This window comes from Cinclus cinclus, chromosome 3 (assembly GCF_963662255.1).
Source record: "Cinclus cinclus chromosome 3, bCinCin1.1, whole genome shotgun sequence".
Lineage (NCBI taxonomy): Eukaryota > Metazoa > Chordata > Aves > Passeriformes > Cinclidae > Cinclus > Cinclus cinclus.
Genome location: NC_085048.1, coordinates 33697805 through 33713969, shown reverse-complemented (window position 1 = coordinate 33713969; position 16165 = coordinate 33697805). Strand labels below are relative to the sequence as shown.

At 36.9% G+C, this 16165-nt stretch overlaps 1 protein-coding gene across 1 annotated transcript in view; it reads right to left on the bottom strand.

The window, feature by feature from the left end:
* DOP1A (DOP1 leucine zipper like protein A) overlaps positions 1 to 16165 on the bottom strand; it is a 59724-nt gene that overhangs the window by 7153 nt on the left and 36406 nt on the right. The window contains exons 18-34 of the mRNA XM_062489838.1: positions 14525 to 14625; positions 12972 to 13235; positions 10273 to 12258; positions 10061 to 10172; positions 9014 to 9190; positions 8604 to 8729; positions 8126 to 8260; positions 7763 to 7818; positions 7173 to 7277; positions 6422 to 6488; positions 5501 to 5645; positions 5189 to 5268; positions 4533 to 4642; positions 4216 to 4365; positions 2888 to 2949; positions 2146 to 2298; positions 751 to 887 (exon numbers count right to left, since the gene is read on the bottom strand). Of these exons, the coding sequence (XP_062345822.1) occupies positions 751 to 887; positions 2146 to 2298; positions 2888 to 2949; positions 4216 to 4365; positions 4533 to 4642; positions 5189 to 5268; positions 5501 to 5645; positions 6422 to 6488; positions 7173 to 7277; positions 7763 to 7818; positions 8126 to 8260; positions 8604 to 8729; positions 9014 to 9190; positions 10061 to 10172; positions 10273 to 12258; positions 12972 to 13235; positions 14525 to 14625 (3966 nt within the window). The remainder of the gene's footprint in view (positions 1 to 750; positions 888 to 2145; positions 2299 to 2887; positions 2950 to 4215; positions 4366 to 4532; positions 4643 to 5188; positions 5269 to 5500; positions 5646 to 6421; positions 6489 to 7172; positions 7278 to 7762; positions 7819 to 8125; positions 8261 to 8603; positions 8730 to 9013; positions 9191 to 10060; positions 10173 to 10272; positions 12259 to 12971; positions 13236 to 14524; positions 14626 to 16165) is intronic.

The following is a 16165-nucleotide window of genomic DNA, read 5'->3' as shown; positions in this document are numbered from 1 at the left end:
TTGATCTCTGGTTATTCAAGGACTAGGTTAGGCAACTGCAGATTGAGAAAAAAAATCATCACAGCCAGATTCTGGTTTGTTCCCTCTGTCATTCAGCCCCTTGGAAACTCCTTGAATAACAGGCTGAATAGATCACAGTATGCACCAACCACTCTCCTCCATTCCCACTGCCAAAGCTGAACCCCAGAAGTGTGTCAAACAGCCAACATGGGAGATTCTGCAGGTAGTAGCTCTGTAAACACGTATTTTTACTGTTTTGTTATGAAGAGTAAATGAGAAAGAAGAAATATGAGCCAAGCCTTGTACAAATCTAGTCATAAAATTTAGCCACAATGTGACCTGAAGGACCATCAACTGCCAATAAAACATGGATTCTCATCCCTATTGCTGGAAGAATGATCAGGGAAGTAGAAACAGGGAACACTGCAAAAGAAGAGCGGGAGTGCGAATGGTGGAGAGGGTGCACATACATAAGCAGAAAGTGAAGTGGGATTCAGTAGGGAACAATAAGAGCAAATGCAAATTTAATTCAGGAGACAGTTGAAACAGTGTAAACCAACAGATACTCAATTTCATCACAAAAAACAGACATCAGGACTATGAACATAAGTCAGCTTTCAATTTGTGGCTACTGCACATTTATTTGTACAATCTCTAGAGGAGATTTTCTTAGAAGTCTTGAGGAGGAATGAACTTGTGTCTCAGATGTGCACCCAGTCTTCTAAATAATGAATGACACCTGCAACTCACCAGTTCAGTGATCATGGTTGGCCAAAGTGAGGTAAGGTGCTGTGGAGACATTCTTAAAAGCAATACTCTGAAAAACAGGAACACTTGGGAATGAAGGGTGGGCACCTGTGGCAACCGGAGACTTTCTACCAGCCTTTCTGAAACAAAAAGCCAAGAAGGATCCCTCAGTTCAGAAAAAATCCCATCAGAATTTTCTCCTTCCCTCATTTACTCTCAATATTAACTTGAAGTATCTGCCACTCTACTGTTCCCATACTTTACTAGTTTTATTCTGTCAACATAAAGAAATGCTGACAGAATAAAACCACTCCACCAAAGAAGGAACAAAAGAGAAACCTCTAAATAGTGCAGTTGCCTATTTTGATTAAGTTCTCTACATAAATGCAATAGTGTATCTGGGAACTTTGCTTATGTTACACAGAGTTTCACCCATTACAGCAGGGGGAGTTAACAGATTCCAAACAGCACAAAAACAGCCTGAACAACTTGTATGTATCATTGTTATTAAAACACTGCATCATCATAGTACTTGAGAAATTACAAAGGGACGATACAGTTTTACTGAATAACAATCACCTCTAGGCATTCAATCTATACACATGCAGACAGGAGGAAAGTTTTCAGTCAAACCGACACACATGCATATTGCATTTCAGACCAGTAAAATCACCTGATTCCATGAACATAGTAATCTCAGCTACTGACTTGAATGGAAATTTAAAAAATGTCAAAAAAAAGGCAACAAAAAAACAAACCAAACAAAAAAAAAAAACACCAAACAACCAACAATCCAAGTAGTTTTACAGAAAGCAGATCCCAGAATAAAAAATGAAACAAAGTTGATGCAATTGATTTTCCATATACAAGAAGAGATCAAAGGGTCCCTTTGATAGCATGGAAAGATGATACATCAAAAAGCTGCTGTTGTAACTGTTAGCATCATCTTAATAAAATATCCAAGCAGTTCCCATTCCCAGTCACTTAAGGTAAAGGGTCATTGTATGAAATAAACTTCAATGATAAATAGGACAGATAAACTGAACAGAGAAAAAAACACCAGCAAAAGAAGTCAGGAATTCAATATGTCAAGGTCAGTAGGCTTTTGTACTTCAATGTTCATGTCAAAACACATTGTGCAGGTATCCAAGGATATCGATCAAGGGATAAAATGACAGATCAGTGAAATTATCTGGATTAAAGTCAACTGGCAATACAAAAGCTGCATATCTTGCAGTTAAGACTTAAAACCAAAATCTGCAAAATCTTTGCTTCAGCTAAGGAAACTGTATCACACACGGATATTGCAGGATAAAATATTAACCTGCTGTTACTCTCTCATACAAGGATTCCACAGTTAACTAGAAGAAGTCCACTAAACGATCCATATTTACTGACCTTGTATGTCTGGCAGGTATTTCTGGTACTGGTCTATCTCACTGCTGAAAATGGCAAAGGCGAGTCTCTTGAGGAGCATTGCACGCTGCTCCAGCTCCACATCTCGGTTAGCAAACAGATTGAGGGAGCTGCTCTGGGCCACAGCGACTCGTGCTGGAAGAGAAAACACAAAGTGCAGCCAAGAACTTATGAATTTCCTTTCTGCACCACTTCAAGGCACAAATAACTCTCTCCTTTGCAATAATGGAGTTTCCAAACAGATGTTAAGATGATGTACGTGTTGAAATTTGAATCTGTAACTAGAAATCAAAAAAGTTGAAAGACAACCTGTAAGTATACACAATAGTGGCTGGGTTTAGGGGCTTTTAGGAAAGAGTTTAGCCATTTTTAAAAATGAAATTTGCATGTATTGATGCTCAGAAAATTCAAATGCTCAGAATCAATTTTTTTTAAGGAGTTAGTGTCAGATCTTCAAACCCAAACCAACCAAAAACCACTCCCACCCATTCTGCTTAATCAGCCTTGCCATATAGGCAAAATTCACTGTGTGCCAGGACGGTATCAAATTCTCTCACTGTGGGTTATTGATGGATCTCCAGAAACAAATAGTCCAACAAAACACAAAAAACACTGAATAAACCAAATTGAAATAAATGTCGAACAAGTCTTGTCTTTAAGATACTTATTTTTCATTTATTTAATGTTTATACTGGGGAGAAGTCACTACTATATCAATACTTACTCATCAAATCTCTGAATGTGGTTTTGTCATGTGTCATCAAATTATCCATAATAGCTCTCCAACTAAAAGAGGAAATTCGTACACAAATCAGAAAAGCAACAAAAGAAAGAAAGAATTCTCAGGAACATTTGCAAAACCTTTTCTGCTCTTTAAGTTTAGGCTAAAGTTCCCAATCCAAGCTCTCTGCTTTATATGGTACCATTTACTTGGTATTATTTGATCTGAAACTATGTTTCTTGAACCGCCTTCTACAAGAAAATAAAGGATGACATTCAGAGGAACCCTGACAGTTTCAAGAAGTGGGCACATGAGAACCTCATGAAGAGGCCAGGTCTTGCAGAATGGTCAGAGCAATTCCAAGCAAAATGCCAGCTGGCCACAAAATGAATACTGATAGCAATTTTGAGAAGAACTTGGGGCTGATGGCGGTTGAAGACAAAAAAACTGTATTTTATCTGCCAATGTGTGCTCACAGCCCAGAAGGCCAGCTGCATCCAGGGCTGCACCAGAAGCATGGCCAAGAGATCAAGGGAAGTGATTCTGCCTCTCTACTCCAGTCTGGTAAGACCCCACTTGGAGTATTGCATCCAGTTTTGGGACCCCCAGCATAAGAAGAATGTGGACTCATTTGAAGGGGTCCATGGGAGGGCCACAAAGATGATCACAGGGTTGAAGCAACGCTCTTGTGAAGACATGCTGAGAGTTGGGTTGTACAGACTGGTAAAGAGAAGGCTTCAGGGAGATCTTGTAGCAGCTTTCCAGTACCTAAAGGGCCTACAGAAAGCTGAAGAGCAACTTTTTACAATGGCATGGAGTGACAGAACACAAGGTAATCACTTTTAAAGTAAAGTAATGCTACTCTCAAAGAGGGCAGATTTAGATCTTTAGAAATTCTTTACTGTGAGGGTGGTGATGCCCTGACAAAGGTTGCCTGGTGAAGCTGTGGATGGCCCATCCCTGAAAGTGTTCAAGGCCAGTTTGGATGCGGCTCTGAGCAACCAGGTCTAATGGAAGGTGTCCCTGCCCATGGCAAGTGGATTAGAACTGGATGATCTTTAAGGTATCTTGCAATGCAAATCATTCTATGTTTCTACAAAATACTAACTATATTCAGAACTTTTTTTTTAATTTTAGGATTATTTAAAAAAATAGATTTGCACATGGAAATATACCTTATATAAGTTTCATATTTCACATGCTAACCTAAACCACAGAAAAATCTCTATTTCTCTCAGTAAAGATCTATTGGGAAATTTTGTCCCATATGTTAATGGAATACATAAAATTTGTAAGGAGCATTGATATAAAGAAGAAGAATAAAGTCTTACTGGTTAACACATGAAGCATCCATCTGGAAGAAACTGGAATCCATAAAGAGGTCAAAGGCTTCCTTTTTCCAGGCTCTCCTTGTATACTGATATCCACTAAGGCTGCTTAATAACTGGACACAAGCTCGATAGCTGGATGCATTGTGAGCACTAAACAAAGAAAAAAATCAACATAAACCAATTGTGAATTGTTGCTCTATAGAAAGTTTGATAGACATCTAATCCTTATCATACCGGTTTCAACTTAAGTGCCGTCATCCAAATTTCTACTGGCTGTAGACATCTACATCAATTCAGCAAACTAAAGAAAAAGATACCTGTGATTACGGAGATAGGGCACAACGTAGTGCATAATATTTACAAGCAAAGGAATAACTCTCTCTTTTTCATCACTGTAGAAAACCATGTCCAGGAGATGAGCCAAAACCTATAAAACAAGAAGGAAGATACGTTATAATGCATTCTTAAATCGCTTTTTACCCATAATTCAGCATTTTTTTTGTGTGTGTGTAATGTTCTTTACTGAACATTTAAGTTATGATGGAAGTGATCACATTTCAGGAACCATGCAAAATCCAGAATATAAAGATTCTATCATTTTTATAACACACTAAGGTAAAAGCACAGAAGCACAAGCTCCTGGTCAAAGCAATCTAGAGAATAAACTACAACTAAAGAAAACATTCAAAGACTGACTGCAATTATCAGCAGTAAATAAGATGTATCACAAATACAAACTCACAAAGTTTACAATCAAAAAGTTTGCTATACTACACATCTGAAAGGCCATGCTTTCTTTATACCTCATCCATCTCAATGGGTTAGTAATAAATTTTTTTTATACTTTTATGTGACAAGACCCAGAATCAGTATTTCCTATTAAATCTCCTTCTCCAAGCCTCTAGCCCAAAGCTTTTCACAATATAGAAGTTCATTATAAGACACTATTCATTATCTCCAAGGAAACATTTACCTCAGAAAGTAAGGTCAATGCATGGACACTATAAACAGATGGAGTTATATTTGAAGTTTCCATTGCTGGAGAGAGCATATCTAAATGAAGATAATAAAAAAAAGTCCAAAGTTAGCTTTCTCAAACCATTATTTACTTTACAGCATATTTTAAAAACAAATTTTGAAGATGCACAAGCTTTCCCAGACACAGTAGTGCTGGAACAATGCTGAAGAATTTTACATATATTCAAATATAGCAAAGCTGTTCTTTTCATTAATTTTAGCATCAAAACTAATATTTTGTTTTAAATAAAGATGAAAACGAACCTACCTTCAACATCTGGTTCTAAGTTGTTTCCATCAACCATGATCTTGGGGGAAGGCTTAACCTCTAAGTTTCGTCTTAGCCAAGTGGTCTGTTCCAAGGAAGAACCAGCAATCGCCCCAATGGCATCCACTATCTTGTGTGTTACATCCTGGTAGAGAAAAACCCACACACATTTTAAGAACTTTGTGCAGAAGGGCTGTATTCATTGTCCTGACATGTAGAAAATCCATATAACCACACACAGAATTGCTTTCAAATAACTTCTATATCTTCTTATATAACTTATATCAGTGATTAATAACTTCACAGCAAATGAGTTTTTCAACAAATTTTAAATATAAGGAGACAATATTACAAGAATAATTTCATACTACAAAACTGCTATCAAGTATTTCTAGCACATTGAACCATCTAGTTCCAACCCCACTGCCATGGACATGGACACCCTACACTAAAGCAGGCTGTTCAGAACCTCATCCAAGTGGCTTTAAACAATTCTAGTGACTGGGCATACACAGCTTCTCTGGGTAACCAGCTCCCATGCCTCACCACCTTCACAGTACAGATTTTTTACCTAATATCTAATCTAAATCTACTCTCTTTAAAGAGTTCCCCCTTGTCCTGCCACTGCATGCCCTTGTAAATAGTCCCTGTCCATCTTTCTTGTGGCTTCCTCCAGGTACTGGGAGCCTTTCCTTTTCCAGGCTGAACAAACCAAATTCTTTCATTCTTTTCTCTTGAGAGGTGCTCCCTCCTCACCCTAATCAAGATGGTGATCCTCCTCTAGACTTGCTCCAATAGGTCAATATCCTTCCTGTGCTGGGAACTAGATGATCTTTAAGGCCCTTTCCAACCCAGGCCATTCTATGATTCTGTGATTTATTGTTCAATATTTTCACAAGACACATACAACAAATTTCTTACCTGTAGATCTCTTTGATCTTTCTTATTCTCCAGACTTGGGTTTTTCATGATGAACTCATTAAGAACACTGGGAAACATAGAAGTTAAATATGGATTTTCCTCTCATAATACATTATTCAGCAGTTCTCAGAGTTAGGAAAAATCTGAAGACATTTATCTGCACAGTATTTATTCACTAAACCCTCAGGGATTGCTACTTATCAATATTCCGGGAAACATCTTTTCAAGTTCCTCAAGTTAATTTTGACTGTAAGAGTTTACCAAGAACATATTTTATTTGATTATATACAGAAGTATCTTTAGAGACAGTTTACTAGGGAAGATAGAATATTGAAGAAAATGGTCCTTGAAGCATTTTACAGAAAATCATAGTCAAAATTTTATTTCTAATTTTCTAGTCTGCAAAACTGTTTCCATGCTGTGAATTCAGCCCAGTCAAGTGGGCTTCAAATACCTAAGAAATAGTAATTGTTATTTTTTACAAAAAAATCAGAAACTTACTTAAAGAGCCTGAATCACTGACATAATCATTAAGGTAAGGTCATGGCTTATATCATACTATAATATAAAATTTAATATATGCAGCCATTCCTCAGAGAAGAAACTAATTTGCTAAGACCCATAGAACTCAGGCAATAACTCTACCAGCCAAAAGTAAGAGACGGAGATTGAAAAGCACTAACACTTCAGAATAATTTCACACAATTACATTTGAGCATATTTGAAAACAGCAAATATCAGGAGCACTTACCCAAGTATGAGGAACTGTCCCGGGGCTGGAAGGCCAACCTGTATGGAATCTTTTAACAGAAGCAGCAGTGCTGCCCAGCTGTCTACTAAGCTGGTCACTGGAATCCTAAGGGAGAGAGAGCAGCTATGTTATTGATGAGAACATCATCTTACTCAGGTATTCCCCCAGTTTTTTTTTACCTCACAACTCTCCTGTCAGATACTGAGAGCCACCACCCTTACAGACTCTTTTAATACTACGTTGCTACACCAAGTCATTAGGAAACAGATGAAGGCAGAAGAAGAGCATTCTCAAAAGAAATGCTTTTCATTACAAAGCTGGAGTGGCACAAATGAGTTGCAGCACAATTAAGAACCCTTTGGGCAGGGGGCAGATTACCTGCAGGATTTTTAGGCGGGGGAAGAAATATGGAATACTATGGAACTCACAAAATAAACCACTTTTTTTTAATGAACCTATAGATCAAATCCATTCTTTCTTCCCTTTTTATATTACACAGACTATTCATCATCCTATGATGAAAAATATATAAAATATTCAAGTGAATCATCTGCCTCCCGATGACAGAAATAAAATTTAGCTTTTCTTACCTTTGAGTATAAGCATAGAAAAACTGCAACATGCAGACTTCCAATGAAAGATGTTTCTAGAAAAAGATATGAAACCTGTGTCATCAGAAAGAAACGGCTTATTTTCCCCCTCACCAGGTAAAACCGACAGTGCTATAATGTCACTGAAATGTCTAAACACATAGCTTAACTTAATAGAATATTTAAAATGTCCTTTTAGACATCCCTCTGTAAAGTTATGCTTCTCATCATTTATGTCTTAGACACAGTGAAAGTTTTCAGATTGTGCTGCTCAGCTTTGTGAATGAAGTACCCATATTATCAGTGTCCTAAGCTTCTTCATGAGGACATCATAAATCAATAGGATCTCTACAGTTTCCATACCTTGTCCTTTGCTATGGCTGGAGGCTGCTTCAGAACTTCTTTCACTGTCTGTATGACAGTCTCTGTTCTCATAACACTGATAGAGCGAACCAGGTCGACCAGCAGAAGTTGTTCTTCACCTGCTGCAGGAATAACCTAAAATAATCAAATGTATGTCACAGATTATTACCACAATGGCTATGCCAAAACTAAGGCAGCTATCCTCATAGAACTGAAAATTTGTCAACTAGCAGTTCATAGAGACTAGGAACGAGAGACTTGGTATCACCTATTCTTCCCCTGAAGAATTCAGGAAGACTATCCCGTTCTAAAGTGGTACCTCCCTGACACCTAATTAGAAATGACCTAATTAGAAATACAAATATTGTCCATACTTCACTGTATTTTTTCCACTGGAGTGTCTGAATTTTCTTCTTCCCAACCACATTACTTAAAAGTATTACCATTATTTGAAGTGACCACTGTAAAAGAAACATACCTTTGTCCTCGAAGTATTTTTGTTTTGCCTCCTTTCATTCCATACAAATGCAATAGCAGCCATGAAGTGAACACCATGATTCATTGAAATTGGACCCAAAAGTTCCAGAATCTGTTGCCTCAAATTCTGAAATATGAAAGCAGAACACATACTTCTTTAGATAAGCACCTCAGCATTACCTTCAAAACACTTTCTCTGCGGAAAGCAAAGAGGTGACAGACTGCACTGAACTGATACCATTTAGCTTAAAAGACTATTCAATACTCAAAGTTATAAAAGCCTGGTTTTTGTTGTGAGTGAGTAGACGAGAACAAAGGTATAAAAACTCAATTTAGATTTAAGTGAAAGGAAACTATTTTAACAAGGGTATTAATGAACACCTTAAGTGATATTCTCCCTGATGTTCTGACCTTAGTTGATCCAAGATTAATAGTGGTAATGGATGCAGCAGCAGCAGTTTTCTCTGAAGAATCTGCAAGGTGCAGGATGCTCCACAGTAAAGTCACAGAAGACATGATCATATGCAAGATAGAGAGGATCCCATTGCGTGCTTCAACCAAATGCTTCTGATCTACATTAACCAAAAGCTTGTGGGAGAGAAGAGGAGAGGTACATAAACAGCATATTTAAAATAGAGCAAATTTAGATTTGCCAAACATGGGAGCTTTCAACCTTTACTCTTTTTAAGAAATTTTTCATTAATTCCTATAGTACGTACAGCTTTGAGACTTTTAAAATAACAGAGAAACTTTTGAATGAGTTGTCCAATATCAAATGTACTCTGAACATGTGAGGCCTCATGTCCACAGCAATTCATTTTGTATCCTCTGCCTTTGCAAAACAATTTTTTCAGAATTTTAAGTCTAGGTAATACTGTAGGCAAAATTATTTATTTACATAAACAAAACCCACTTTTCAGTCACTCTTAAGTGAATGGAAAGGAAAGGGGTGCAAGAACGGGAAGAAAACACAGAAACAAGATTACTGAGAAAATAAGCAAAAAGCTTCTTATGGAATCTGAACCAAATTCTTAACAGACACTACACTCAGAATATCAGATCTAAAAATACTGCTTGACTACAAAGAAAAATTGTGAATATATAGAAGGAGCAGAAGGATATTGTTTAGACATATCACAAGATGAACAGAATAAAAGCAGCTCTAAAAAGTGGAATTTTAAAGGTCTTCAAGTTAAGGAATTCATACTTTAGTTATTACCAGGTAACAAAAGAAACAACCAAAAGAAGCAAACAAATATAAGACCATTCTCTCACAAGTATCATCCATAGAAACTTGTTTTTCTGTTTGAAATGTGCATCTTGCCAATAAATCCCCCATATTTATAGCTAAGACACTACACTGGTTATTTTTGTCACTAAGATCTTCATGACTGCTAATATCACAACTGATTTGGCATGTACTGCATAAGAATCTCTCAGACACCCAGGTAAGTTTACCTGGTGATACTGTGTAGATGGATCCAGGAGGCAGTAATGAATTATTGTTGTGATGCCTTCTAATAAAGTGAGAACCATATCTGGGGGAGTGACTGATGCCATCCAGAGAGGCCTAAAAGAAGAGCAATTTTTTTAGATTGAGTTAATCTGACAGTAAAGCAATTCAACACAATGAAATGTAGTTAAAATATTATACCTCTACATACACATACCTATTATCACATAATCCTGTTTCATATTTATACTGATGAATTAAATTATCCAAGTTCCTGCAGAGCTGAAGAGTCACTGAAACAACCACCCTTTGAAGAACTTTTCCCATGTAAGGCAACGTAGAAGTGATAAGGCAAATCCACTGGGGATGCATTTTACAGGCACAGTGCTGGTGCAAAGCTCGTATGACTGCGCAGAGAAACATGCCTTGGCAGGTTATTGGCTGGGAATGTAAATACTGCAGAGAAGTCATTGGCTGCTGGGGACCAATGTGCTCCAGGTCCGTTATGGCAAAGTCAAATACTGTTTCATTTTCCTCAGGCACAGTCATTACTTTGTGCTCCAGCACAATCAGCCGCTGAAGTACTTTCAAAAGTTGTGACTGCAGAGTGCTACCATTGTCAAATTCATCCTCAGAAAAATTTATAAGGCTGTCTTCAGAGAAGCCTTCTTCTACAGCCACTATGTTTTTTCCAGCTGTCTTTTCACTGTGCCACTTCTGGGCACTGAAGATAGAAGACAGCAGACAATGCAGAACCACCTTCTGAACCTTGCACTTAGACAACATATCTGAAATAAAACTAGGAAAGCCCTTGGCAGAACTTTCTATCACTTTTGCCAACTCAGCAAAGAGAAGTGTCAGAATTTCTATACTCATCATCTGCATGTTGCGGTTTCCTATGAGGTCTTGTGAGGTTACTTTAACATGAGTTGGATAATGGCTCCGCATGTAGTATAAACACAAGGAGATAAGAATTTCTATGTACATAGAGCTCCGAAAGTTATGGTTGGAGTCAACTGGGATATGACTATAAAAATCCTTGCCCATAACAGATATTCGATGCCTGGCTAGAAGATTTTGGAGCAATGAAAGCTGAGGAGTGTATGCATTGTTGACACTGGTAGTGGAAATGGCACTTACAAAAGCTGAAGGATTTGTTTTCAGAATGGCCTTAACTGCAGAAAAAGCATACAATGTCCTTGAAGAGTCATACAACTGGAGATAAAGCAGCACATGTTGATACAGTGGATGGATATTAAAGTTAGGAGACTTTCGCATTCCTGGGGATCCGACATCACTTTCTATTTCAGAAATTTCTCCTTCTCCGCAACTGTACCAATTTTCTAAATCAAGACCATCACTAAAGAAGACATTTGTTTGTTTAAACTTTTCTGTTTGTGCTTTCTTCTTCTCTTCATCTTTCTTTCTGGCTATTTTTACCTTAGGTTTTGCACCTGGTTGCTTACCAGCCTCTTTAACAATTGTTTCTTTTTCTGACATTTTTTCTGGTTGCTTTCCTTTAAAGCTGAATTGAATACTACTGTGGCTACGTTTTCTAGACTTTGATTCAGTAGAAGAAAGAGTGAGATCAGAGAAGGATTGCTGACTTTCTGCAATACAAGGTGAAGAATTATTTCTTGACATTTCATCTCCTAAGCTCTCAAGTCCAGTCTCAGTTGAGGCTGATAATAACTGTGAGCTGTCATTACTAAGTAAACTACTCTGGCTACTTTGAATATTTTGATCATCACTTTTTGTAATCTCTACAGAGTTATCCAAAGAGCTGAATTTACATGAAACATCCCCAGAGTGCAGGCTATCTTTAACTGGTTCAACTTCTTCTCCGAGATCACTTACAACTTTGCATATAAGATCTGTAACCACCTGTTGCACAATTTCATCAGGTGAGTCTTCTTTCAGAGTCTGAGAGCTATCTTGAGCACTCAGGCTTTCTGTTTCCACTTCATAACTGATGTTGTCTCCAGTAGATGACTGAGAACACCCAGAGTCAGAACTCTGCAGTATTTCAGCCTGATGATCAGGAAGGTCAAAATCAGACACAACCATTGGTATGGTCTCACTGCTGGTACTTAACAAAGAAAGCCTGTCACTCAGAGGGTTGACAGTAAGGCTGAAGTTCTCCATTTCATCCACACCAAGCTGTTTATCATTGACTTCTTTAGGTATAATAAGTTGTCCTTGGCTTACAGGCATGTGGGAGAATGCTTGAAGAAGAGGAAGACAAAGAAATGTATACATTTAAGATTTTGTTCTTCAGAATAAGAATTCAGAATTAAAATTTAGAATTTAATCTATTATTGAGACTTCAAATTATGAAGGCATGGCAAATAGTGTCTTTTCATCTCATAGAAGAAAAAAATATGCTACTAAGTAAATGACATATTCACAAAAACAAAGCAAAATTATTTTAGCAGTACACCCTAGCAAAGCAATGCAATTCTCCGTGAACCATTATGCATACTTACCTGCTTTTGTTGTCACAAAACAAACAAACAAACAAAAATTAAAAATCCTAAACTAAAATTACACAATACATGCAAAGACCCCTAAAACTTACTGGTATGTTTTCAGCCAGCCCCACACCATTCACAAAAATGATAAATTTCTTTGTTAAGCTTCAAGCCATATTCTTATGTTCTACCAAGACTCGGTAAGATGTGACAAAATGCTTTGTGTTAAAGTACTTGCATATCATTTTAATGTAAAAATAATACAACTTTAAGCAGTACTTTAGATGCACAAACTTGAATTCTGAAGAAACCACACAAATGCAAATATAAGCCATAGCTATTCCAGCACTTCTTTCAGTAACCCTCAAAAATTCCTACGTTTTTCACACTGCATGTAAACGGCAAACAAAGAAATTAGGGAACTTCCTACAGTCTCCTTGTGTACATACCATCAGCAGAGCTGAACTTCTGCATGAACTGCTTTTCATTTTCTTCTTCAGGGTGATTGGGAGATTTAGTCCAGTAACATTCAGCCTGTACTCGCTGAACAGAAACTCGTTGAGTTTTTGGGTGCAGAAGCAGTAGGAGCAAAGGTTCAAGAACTCTTGCAATATCATGCCTTTGAAGCACTTGATTTAACCAGGCCTGTCCCACTGACCAAGTAGAACCATCCAAGCTATTGAGGCTGTCCAGCATGATAAACAAAGATCTAGAACAGAAAGAAGAATAGTGGATATTGTACACTACTCCATGATTTAATCCCATTTTAATCTGATATATGGCAAATTTAAAGTCAGTACACACTCCAGTGTCCTCTCCATACAAAGCAGTATTTTCTTTGGAATCAAAATTTTGAACCTGATCTTTAGTCTAGTCTAATGAAGAACTGGGCAGGAAGAGCTAGTAAAATCAGTTATAGCAATTGCTCTAATAATAGCAAGATCAAGTGTTTGTACAGCTATTAGCATAACAAGTTTTGGTTGCCTTTTAAGTAGTATGCCATTAAAACTATACAACTTTAAAAGCCAATTCATAAGGTCATATGGAAAACACTCAAAGATCTTTGAATTCAAACATTCAAGAACAGAGAGGAGAAATATACTTGACAATTCAGCAATTCCTACCACTGTTATTTTCTTCTTTTAACAGATTTAGCCTGAGGAATCCTTTTCAGGCTTATGGAAAAACAATACTAATAATGGATTCTAAATTTCACCTACTGTTTTACATTCTCCAGTAGTACATGTTCATAAGCTTTTACCTGTACACACAGAATTTATCACCATTTTTGCAATGAATGACAGCATAAGACAAAGAAATAACCTTTTCACTCTACTCCTTATAGCTAATAATTCTGTATGCAGTACAAAATCTAAATAAACAATTTTCTACAACATTTATGCTAGCTGAGGAAGACAAGAGTAGTTCAGAGTCCAGACCTTCAGCCTTTTTTAAAAAGATAGTCCAATGTCAGAACACAAAACAGAAATATTCCACTGCTTGCCATAAAATGACCTCTTACACAAAACACAGATTAAACAAAAGAACTCATATTTTACCATTTACTTGCAATTTGGCTTTTAATTTTTTTTTTATTTTTACTGTTACTTTCTACTTAATTTAATTAAATTCTAGGTTGATTTCTGTCTCCTGCTTCTTTTTTTAATCAAAACACAGCAAGAACTCAGATATTAAGCTCAATATACACCACAGTGATTTTAACCACAGGTCAACAAATACTGTGACCATTCCTTCTCCCAGCTCTCTACAGCTTCCATGAAAAATTTACATAGCATTTACATAAGCTTTATAAAGTTTACATAATCATCACTGTGAAAGCAATTTTGTCTAACACAAATTCTTGTCCACAAATTCATTTCTTGTCTGTCTTTCCTCTCACAGCTACACTGTAGCTCTTCAATTTTTAAATGCCCTATGTTGCCAGTATAATACCATCAAAGATTTTGATTCAACTGTATCAAACTTGCAATCACAAACCTGTCAAAGGTGCGTCCAAAGGAAGAAGACTTGTTAATATGAAGATCCCGTGTGAGATGCCATAGCACTGCAAACTTGGCATGAGCTTCCATTCTTACTTTCTGTGGACCAAATCATAAGTTAGGCCTGATAAGAACTGATAAAAGTCACACAGTATCCTAAATGATATAAGATATAGTGAAATTAACTTCTTTGATGATGTGTTTCACTACTATTTTTTAATCTTAAAAGCAGTAGATGCCAACAATAGGTGTCTGTGAGCAATTTAGTACCATTCCCTCCTATCTTCATCTTGCCTTAGTTTTAAAGTTTAGCCTCTTTCTTCCCAGTCAACTTATTTTTGTTCCATTATTGCCATACTAGAAGGAAACAGAAGAATTTTCTAGCTAGACATGTAGATGGAGTTCTTCACTAACATGTAAAATTTAGCTCTGGAACAAATGGGACAAATAGGACATGCTTACTGCCCAAAGGATTCGTAATGACTAATTAATATGCAGAATATCATAGAATCATAGAATATCCTGAGTTGGGAGGGACCCACAAGGATCACTGAAGTCCAGCTCAGGATATTTAATAGTAAAAATGGAGTAAAGTAACAATTCTTCTGTTTGTCTCTTTCCTGAGGCTGATCCAGACAAAGAGTTATTCCAGCAAGTGCAAACAAGTAAATGTCATCATATGATTTGAACACATGTATAGAAACAGCTTCATCCAAAAGACATGGAAGCTAGTAAGCATTTGTAGGAGTGAACAAAGCACAGCAATCAGGATACTTACACCAAATAAATCATCAAAATTACTTCAAGTACTACAATAGCTTAAACTATATTACTTGATGAGAAGAGGACAAAGATTTTCACTTGTTTGTTCTTAGAATATATGGTTATAGGAAATTAATAGTAGGTATATTTACCCTTAACCAAAGTGAGACAAAACTAAAAACTGTTAAAACCACTTACAGTATGGCATACTTCCAGACTTAGTTTACATCATACAACTTAAGCTTTGCAACAGCTTCTTATCTATCCAATATCTGCCACAATAATGAAAACTTGAAGTAAAAGCTATGAAAACTACAAAAAATATAAACAGTTCACGTTCAACAAACTAAAACAGAACAACCTCTCCATACCAAAAACAAAACCCAGAAGAGACAGAAGCATTCCAGAAAGCAAAACAAACATCACTCGTACTTAGAAAAAAATGCTTCTCACAGGAAAATAACCCACAACACTGCTGCAAAATGTATAGTTACACAAAGTAATTCACTGACAGTTATTAAACAGAGTGAAAATACCAATTCCCAAACACACTGAGATGACTCCATGTAAGCCCTTGCAATCCATGGTGTGAAGATGTAAGAAATTGCTGCTTTCTCAGGAAGGTAGGCAGAAATTAGCAGGTTCTACATCCACAGTCACAGCAGTTTACAGACCAGCCTAAGTGACACTAAAAAAAATTCTGAACTACTAAAAACACTAAAAACCAATTTTAACAATATGGCAAGCTGGGAACTGCACTAATTGACAGGCTGGTTCATTCACTCTTGTTGGCCTGGCAACTCTGGTTGAAAGGCCAAAAGGTAAGTGCTTCTGAAGTCACACAACTACAAGTTGCTAGAGTGTATAATTGCCTACC